Source organism: Dipodomys ordii, unplaced genomic scaffold, assembly GCF_000151885.1.
Source record: "Dipodomys ordii isolate 6190 unplaced genomic scaffold, Dord_2.0 Scaffold31, whole genome shotgun sequence".
In the NCBI taxonomy this organism is placed as follows: domain Eukaryota; kingdom Metazoa; phylum Chordata; class Mammalia; order Rodentia; family Heteromyidae; genus Dipodomys; species Dipodomys ordii.
Window position 1 is genome coordinate 2563817 of NW_012267247.1, and position 8910 is coordinate 2572726.

General features: G+C 42.1%; 2 protein-coding genes across 2 annotated transcripts in view; both read left to right on the top strand.

Annotated features, from left to right (window-relative positions):
• Utp6 (UTP6, small subunit (SSU) processome component, homolog (yeast)) overlaps positions 1 to 8910 on the top strand; it is a 178831-nt gene that overhangs the window by 2271 nt on the left and 167650 nt on the right. Inside the window, exons 2-7 of the mRNA XM_013016288.1 lie at positions 859 to 943; positions 2273 to 2314; positions 3017 to 3109; positions 4149 to 4196; positions 4720 to 4783; positions 6699 to 6817. Of these exons, the coding sequence (XP_012871742.1) occupies positions 859 to 943; positions 2273 to 2314; positions 3017 to 3109; positions 4149 to 4196; positions 4720 to 4783; positions 6699 to 6817 (451 nt within the window). The remainder of the gene's footprint in view (positions 1 to 858; positions 944 to 2272; positions 2315 to 3016; positions 3110 to 4148; positions 4197 to 4719; positions 4784 to 6698; positions 6818 to 8910) is intronic.
• On the top strand, positions 7331 to 8609 carry LOC105985862 (cyclin-related protein FAM58B-like). Its single transcript, XM_013016574.1, has one exon. It carries the CDS (start codon positions 7462 to 7464, stop codon positions 8185 to 8187), a length of 726 nt encoding a protein of 241 aa, XP_012872028.1. The 5' UTR covers positions 7331 to 7461; the 3' UTR covers positions 8188 to 8609.

An 8910-nucleotide genomic window follows, 5' to 3' on the forward strand; every position in this document is an offset into this window, starting at 1 on the left:
CACAAGTTATACTGACATCAAATATAGTGAAAGCAGGGGTTATACTGTGGGGGAGGGACATACAAAGCAACAAAGAGATAATCTTATAAATCTAAACCTAAATTTTTAACTTTTTTTTTGGGGGGGGGCTGGTCATGGGGCTTGAACACTATACCTGGGTGCTGTCCCTGAGCTCTTCAGTTCAAGGTGAGCACTCTACCAATTGAGCCACGAGGCCACTTCCGGTTTTCTGAGTGTTTTATGGGACTTCCCTGCCTAGACTGGCTTAGAACTATGATCTCAGATCTCAGCCTTCTTAGTAGCTAGGCTTACAGGCTTGAGCCACTGTCGCCCATCTATTATTTAACTTTTGCTTCTTGAAATGTTGTAGCTTGGGCATCCATAGCTCATACCTACGCTTCTATCTACTCAGAAGTCTGAGATCTGAGGATTGATGTTCAAAGCCAGTCTGGGCAGGAAAGTCCATGAGACTCTTATCTCCAATTAACCAACAGAACACCGGAAGTGGCACTATGAATCAAGTGGTAGAGCACTGGCCTTGACCTGAAGAGCTCAGGCACTGCTGGTACAAGGTGGCTTCCAGGACCAGCACCAAAAAATATAGCTTATTTTCATTCATTCATTAATGCATTCATTCACTCATGGCAGTACTAGGATTTGAACTCAGGGTCTTGTGCTTGCTAGGCAATCATGCTACCCATTTGCTATACATCTATTCCAATTTTTTGGTTCATTAGGACAGAGTTTTCCTCGGAAGCCATGATGGTCTCCAGTTTGCTATTCTTCTGTGGGCTGGAATTACAGATGTGTGCCACCACTAATGATTAAGTGTTGCCATTTAAATGACTTTCTCTTCAGGGCTATCATTAAGAAGGCTTCTGATCTAGAATACAAAATACAGAGAAGAGCCCTTTTCAAGGAAGACTTTATCAATTATGTCCAAGTAAGTGAATTATTTTGTTGCTGTTTAATCCCCTGACAAATTGAAATTAGAGGACGGTAAGATTAAAATTTCTGCAGAAGTTCATAATTGTTGATTAGAGATTGGGATTGATTAGAATTTTCTTTTTCTTAAAAAAATCAGTATGGGGTTTGAACTCAGGGCCTGGACTCTGTCCCTGAGCCTTATTCTGTTCAAGGCTGGCATTCTACCACTTGAGCCATAGCTCCATTTCTGGTTTTTGAGTGGTTAATTAGAGATAAGATACTCAGGGGGACTTTTCTGCCTTGGCTGACTTTGAACCACAATCCTCAGATCTTTTTTTTTTTGGTCTGGCGTGGGGCTTGAACTCTGGGCCTGGATGCTGTCCCTCAGCTCTTCATCTCAAGACTAGTGCTCTATCACTTGAGCCACAGTGCCACTTCCGGCTTTTTTTGTTTATGTGGTGCTGAGGAATCAAACCCAGGGCCTCATGCATGCGAGTCCAGCACTCTACCACTGAGCCACCTTCCCAGCCCTGATCCTCAGATCTTAACCTCCTGAGTAGCTACGATTCTAGGCATGAGCCAGCATGTGCCTAGCTGATTAGAGTTGTTGATTAGAAATATATATCAGAACTAGAGACAGTTATTGGGAGTTGTTTTGCTCACTGGGCTTCAATCCTTGCCAAATGGAACTCTTTATTAGTTAGAGCTGAATCTGCCAGACATAATGTGTAATTAGGATTTCAGCAAGAGATTTGCTTCTTGGAGAGCAAGAGAGAGGAGTGAGAATTTGACCATAGATAGTGGAAAGTCTTTAAGTCAACTTGGAAAGAAGAAGTGCTCCAAGATTCCCTCTCTTCTCTCCCTCTCTCCCTCCTTCCTTCTGTCCTTCGCTTTCTTTCTTTTTTTTGGTTGATCATGGGGCTTGAACTGGGCCTAGGTACTCACTGTCCCTCAGCTCTTCAGCTCAAGGCGAGAGCTTTACCAACTTGAGCCACAGCGCCACTTCTGGCTTTTTCTGCTTATGTGGTGCTGAGGAATGGAACCCAGGGTCTCATGCATGTTAGGAAAGCACTCTACCATTGAGCTGCCTTCCCAGCCCCTCTCCTTCCCTTTCTTTCTGTGCCTACCCTTTGGTTCATGGTTCTGTATATACTTGTAAATCTTACAGCTGTAAGGTGGATTTTTAGTGACAATATTTATTGATATTAATAATCTTGAAATAATAATTATTGTAAATTCTGCTTATTGATAACAAATTATCTTCAATTAAAAATTTTGTTTTTCCTACCTTTAAAAAGTTGTAATTTTTCTTGCTTATATTTCTTCGTATGTTTTTCTTCCACAGTATGAAATTAATCTTTTGGAGCTGATCCAGCGAAGAAGAGCAGTAAGTAGATAACTTTTTAGAAGTTAGAAAAATATATAAGTAAATTGGTGGCTCCATAACTAGGACTTATTTGAGAGACTTATTAAACTGCATGGAGCTCATAATGGTTATTTGTAATAATTTGCTTTCTTTGTTAGTACTTTTTTTTTAATTGTATTTTTTTTGTCTTTTTGGTATTGGGGATCAAACCCAGGAAGTTGCACTTGCTAGGCAAGCACTTTGCCACTGAGCTACATCCCAGCCCTACTTTTTTTTTTTTTGGGGGGGGGTCTGGTTGTAGGGCCTGAACTCTGGGCCTGGGTGCTGTCCCTCAGCTCTTCAGCTCAAGGCTAGCGCTCTACCACTTGAGCCATAGTGCCACTTCCGGCTTTTTTTTCTTTTTTCTTATGTGGTGCTGAGGAATCAAACCCAGGGCCTCATGCATGCAAGGCAAGCGCTCTACCACTGAGCCACTCCCAGCCCTACTTTTTTTTTTTAATTTAAAAAGTACAATTTTTTTTTGTGTGTGTGTTGCTGAGGTTTGATGATTACTAGGCAGGTGGTCTATCATATGAGCCATGCTTTTAGCCATTGCCAATACAGTTAAATGAACAAGTGGGAAGGCTATTTTGGATAAATATCATTAAACTGACTGTTTCATATTACACTTTATTTTTTATTTTTATTTTTGGTACTGGGAATTTAACTCTTGTCCCCTTTTAGCGCATCAGATATTCATTTAAGAAGGATGAGATTGAACATTCAATTGTGCAACGGATACATGGGGTCTTTGGGCGTGCTTCAGCAAAGTGGAAAGTAAGTGATCACAGCATCCTTTATAAATATGAAAATGTGTATTGTATGTATGATGACTTGGATATCCAAATGTATTATTTTCTGTTCCCATCTTAGGTATCTTAATACCTATTTGAATGATTGTGTCATTGCTTGGAACTTTTTTTTGTGTTTGTTGGTCCTGGAGGTGAAACTCAGGGCCTGGGCGCTGTCCCTGAGCTTCTTTTGCTCAAGGCTAGCTCTTTAGCACTCAAACCATAGCTCAACTTGTAGCTTATTTTGTAGTTTAATAGAGATAAGAATCTCAGATTTTCAAGCCTGGGCAGGCTTCGAACCACAGTCCTCAGATTTTAGCCTCCTGATTAGCTAGGATTACAGGCTTGAGCTACTAGTGCCTGGCTTTGGAACATTTTTTAAGCCACATAGACTGTGAAGAAAATCAAGCTCATAACCTTATTGTTATTTTGTGATGTTGGTGCTGAGAACAGTGTGTTTGGCACATGATTAAGGTTTAGGGAGTCCCTGGTAGACCCTTGGGTATCTCTGAGAAGGGAAGTACACTGAAGACTGGGAATGATTAGGCAGGCATAGTACCTTAGTAACTATGTTCTTTAAGTCTCACTTGGAAGTGGAATTTTTTTTTGAATTTTAATTTTCTTTTGTTTCATTTTTTTCATTTGTTTATTAAGTAGTTATACAAGAGTTACAATTTCCCAAGTCAGGTTAATAGCAATGCTTCTTGGTCACTGTCACCCCCCTTATAGGGGAAATCTTTTAGATTTCTAGGAACCTCGGGTTTTCTTACTGTACCTAATTGGGATCTTTTCAGACCTGCACTGAACAAATTGGGTAGACAACAGATTTGTCTTGGGGATGGTGGATGGGAGTGGAGAGTCCGATTAAGTTACTGTGGTTACACTCACTGAGGAAGATTCTCATAGGCACATGGTAATGGGATCTTCTGGAACTTGGCTTATGTTGTCAACAAACTAAATTATTGCGAAGGTTTATTACATATAAAGTCAAGGCGAGGCAGCTTACCAGAGTGCTTTTCTTGCAGGATGATGTACAGCTTTGGCTGTCCTATGTAGTTTTTTGTAAGAAATGGGTGAGTACAACTATGTCTTCTTTCCCTTTTGTTTCTGTTAGTCTTAAAACCTTTTAAGCGGCTTCATTACTGAACTCCATGTTTTCCCAAAGCTGTTGTCTAAGAATGGGAAAGGAACCCAAGAAGGCTGAGGCTGAACTTGAGCATAACATTGATATACCTGAGTGACTATATAAAAGACTCAAGTCATTTGAAAAGAAAAATCATTTTTACACATATTTGTTCAGTAAAATTGAAAAAATTTAAAAATAATAGACATGTTTAGTGATTTAGGTAGAAGAACACTACAAGTATGTCTGCTTTTATTGGTGTGTCCTGAACAATAGCAGATCTTGCTCATTATTGGATTCTTTTTTTTTTTTTTTTTTTTGCAGGGGTTGTGGGGGGTGTGAGTATACTGGGACTCTACTACTTGAGCCAAACTCCAGCTTGTAGTCATGGTGGGCACAGTCCATGTTCCTTACAGATTAATAGCAATGATTTCACTGTACAGGAAGTAGAAATTTTTCTCTATCTTTTACAGGGTACTAAAGCTCAACTTAGCAAGATATTCTCTGCCATGTTGGCCATTCATTCAAACAAGCCAGGTATGGTGAAATTCTTATGAGTTCTTTTTTCTAGATTCAAGCCATTTGGAATTATCTTACTTGAGAAGCCCAAGAGGATTTGAACTTACACAATATTTTTGGTGGGTTTGAGCTTAGATAATTTGTCTTGGTAGTTTCTGTTCCTGGATAGCTGCCTGTTAGCTCATCCCTACTTACTGCAAGCCACTAGATACTTGACCAGGTATTTGTATCTATAGACAAAAAGGATTATTAGTTCATTTGGCTTTTGGAAAATAAATAGATCATTCCTTGGAAGGCCATTTTTTGTTGGAGGCAGTGAAATACGAGGAGGCTGGAGCTGGTGGCTCAGGCCTGTAATCTTTGCTAAGAGATCTGAGGATTATAGCTCAAAGCCAGACAAATTTAGAGATTCTTGTTTTTATTTTTTTATTTTTTGGGTCGATCATGGGGCTTGCACTCTGGTCTTGAGCACTGCCTGGAGCTCTTCAGCTCAAGGCTAGTGCCCTATTACTTTAGCCACAGCACCACTTCCAGTTTTTGAGTGGTTAAGTAGAGATAAGAGTATTAAGGGAACTTTTCTGCCTGAGCTAATTTTGAACTGTCATCATCAGATCTTAGCCTCTTGGGTAGCTAGGATTACAGACATGAGCCACTAACAGCCAGCATTTATTTTTTGTTTTTATTTTTTGGTCGGTCGTGGGGCTTGAACTCTAGGCCTGGACTCTGTCCCTTAGCTCTTCAGCTCAAGGCAAGTGCCACAGTGCCACTTCTGGTTTTCTGGTGGTTAATTGGAGATAAGAGTCCTGTCCCAGCTAGCTTTGTGCTGTGATTCTCAGATCTCAGCCTCCTGAGTAGTTAGGATTACAGGCATGAGCCACCAGTGCCCAGCTAGCACCAGCATTTATGAACTAATAGAATTAAAATTTGAGGGGCTGGGAATGTGGCTTAGTGGTAGATTGCTTGCCTAGCATGCATGAAGCCCTGGGTTCAATTCCTCAGTACCACCACATAAACAGAAAAAGCCAGAAGTACACTGTTGCTCAAGTGGTAGAGTGCTAGCCTTGAGCAAAAAAAAAAGAGAAAAGATCAAGGACAGTGCCTAGACCCTGGCAAAAAAAGGTTAAAAAAAAATTGAAAGAATATGGAATGTTGTAGGGAGCTATGGCTCATGACTATAATCCTAGCTACTCAGGAGACTGAGGCTAGTTTAAAGCCAGCCCAGGCAGAAAAGTCCACAAGACTGTTATCTCCAATTAACCACCAGAAAACCAGAAGTGGAGCTCTGGCTCACAGTGGTAGAGTGCTAGCCTTGAACAAAAGAGTACAGGGATAGTGACTAGGCCGAGTTTAAGCCTCATGACTGACCAAAAACAAAAAGACATGAGAAGAGCAAGAGACAAGAGGATTAAAATTATTTGAGATTTCAATATATAGAGTCTTAGTTTTTGTGTTTTTATAAGAAACAAATAGTAAAACTAGAAGAATCAACATTGTTGTTAAATTTAAAAAATGTATGTTGGCTTTAGATCTGATAAAATACAGTAATAGGCATTTACATCTCCATCATTTAGAATGAACATGTTTACATTTACCTATTTGCTTAGAAAACTCCAAAGTGGTGGCTGGGAAGGTGGCTCAGTGGCAGAGTGCTTGCCTTGCATGCATGAGGCCCTCGGTTCATTCCTCTGCACCACATAAGCAGAAAAAGCCAGAAGTGGCACTGTGGCTCAACTGGTAGAGCACTAGCCTTGAGCTGAAGAGCTCAGGGACAGCACCCAGGCCCAGAGTTCAGGCTCCATGACTGACCAAAAAAAAAAAACAAAACAACTCTAGAGTAAAATTTTGCCCCTCCTCCACACCAATGGGAGCATTGGTGTTTCTTTGCCTAACTTGATTAATTTATGAATGATGTTTCATGTGTTTTCTCTTACAGCTTTGTGGATTATGGCAGCCAAATGGGAAATGGAAGATCGCTTGTCTTCTGAAAGTGCAAGACAGCTCTTTCTTCGTGCTCTGCGCTTTCATCCTGAGTGCCAGAAACTCTATCAGGAAGTGAGTGAGTGTGTCACAGGATGAAAGACTTGATTGAGGGCTGATGCTATTAACACTGCTGTGTATTTCCTTTTTTTTTTCCTGAGCCCATTTTTCACCTGTCTTCATATTTTTGTTTCTATAACAGAAACATTATAGCTTCTTGGTAGCTTTAACAGGAAAGGAAAGGAGCATTAGAATGCCATGTACCATTACCAATTGTAGCTATTTTATGCCTACATTAACAGACTGCTTCTTTTATAATAAATCTTTCATTTTTCCTGTATTGTGGCATTTAGATTGGTTCCAGTATTTGCTCTCACATCTCTGTATATGAAATTTTAGCACTTTAGGATAAACTCCTTACTTTTTTGGAAGCAGAATTATTCATTTAAAGGGTATAAGCTTTTTGTCTTTTTAAATGTTAATGTCTTTTAACTGTAAAGCACTGGGCTAGGGATGTGGCTCAGTGGTAGAACATTTGCCTAATCTATCTCAACCCTGGGTTTAGTTCCCAGCACTGCTCTGAAAAAAAACAGTTAAAGATTCTGCCTTGATGTGGCTTACGTCAGTGCAGTGACAGCAGAGAGCCTTTAAGAACCCCTGGAACTGGCCTTGCTGCTGCTGCTTTTTGGAAGGGAGTCCTGGGGCTGCGTGGTGGCCTCATGGAGACCCCTCACTCAGATACCTCTGGAGGGGTGGCAGGGTCGGAGCCCAGGGTGCACTTCCGAGTGACAAGGTTCATCATGGAGGCAGGTGTCAAGCTAGCTATGCGCTCCATTCCCATCGCCACTGCCTGCACCATCTACCATAAGTTCTTTCGCGAGATCAGCCTGGAGGCTTATGACCCTTACCTCGTCGCCATGTCATCCATTTACTTGGCGGGCAAGGTGGAGGAGCAGCATCTGCGAATCAGAGACATCATCAATGTATCCAACAGCTACTTCCACCCAGGCAGCGAGCCCTTGGAGCTGGACTCGCGCTTCTGGGAGCTCCGGGATAGCGTTGTGCAGTGTGAGCTCCTTGTGCTGAGGGCCCTGCGCTTCCAGGTCTCCTTCCAGCACCCGCACAAGTACCTGCTCCACTATCTGATGGCCCTCAAACACTGGCTGAATCGGTACAGCTGGCAGCGGACTCCTGTTGCCATCGTGGCCTGGGCCTTGCTGCGGGACAGCTACCACGGGGGGCTGTGCCTTCGCTTCCAGCCTCAGCACCTGGCCGTGGCTGTGCTCTACCTGGCCCTACAGGTCTATGGAGTAGAAGTCCCTGCTGAGGAGGAGGCCGAGAAGCCATGGTGGCAGGTGTTTAGTGAAGACCTTACCAAGCCAATCATTGATAACATTGTGTCTGATCTCATTCAGATTTATGCCATGGACACAGAGATCCCTTAAACCTCTAGTTTTGGCCTGCCCAAAGAAAAGTCCATGATGGTTGTTTGCCTGGAAATAGTGCCATCACTTTGCTGCCATGCCTAGTGCCCTGAGGACCAGCAAGGAGGACTGGTTATGCTGGTGAAGGTGATGACACACTGTTGCTTTGACTGTCCCTAGCAGCATGGTCCAGACATTGTGAGGAGCTGTGCCTCCTCTGTGCAAGGAGCTCACAGTGTGCTGCTGTCTGAGGTGGCAGCATTCCCTTTGTTCTTCGAGAAGACTGACTGCAACCAAGATGTGAGCTCACTGACTGGAGAGTCAAAGAACAGATGGGACTTCATCCCTAGGGATCTTTTTAAAGCCAGATTTATAATAAGTGTGAATATGCAACACAGATGCAATTTTGTTTGTGTAATTAAAAAATGGTACAAATCAAAAATTTTGGATAAATCCACTGTATAGTATGTACTAATCATGCATTTATTTTATTTCCTATTTCTACAACAGTACCCTGGCTTTCTTATAGTTTGATATATATTTGTCACTTTTCTTTTTTTTTTGTCGGTCGTGGGGCTTGAACTCTGGGCCTAGATGCTGTCCCTCAGCTCTTCAGCTCAAGGCGAGTGCTGTACCACTTGAGCTACAGCGCCACTTCTGGTTTTCTGGTGGTTTATTGGAGATAGGAGTCTCACAGTCTCTCCTGCCTGGGCTGGCTTTGAACTGCAATCCTCAGATCTCAGT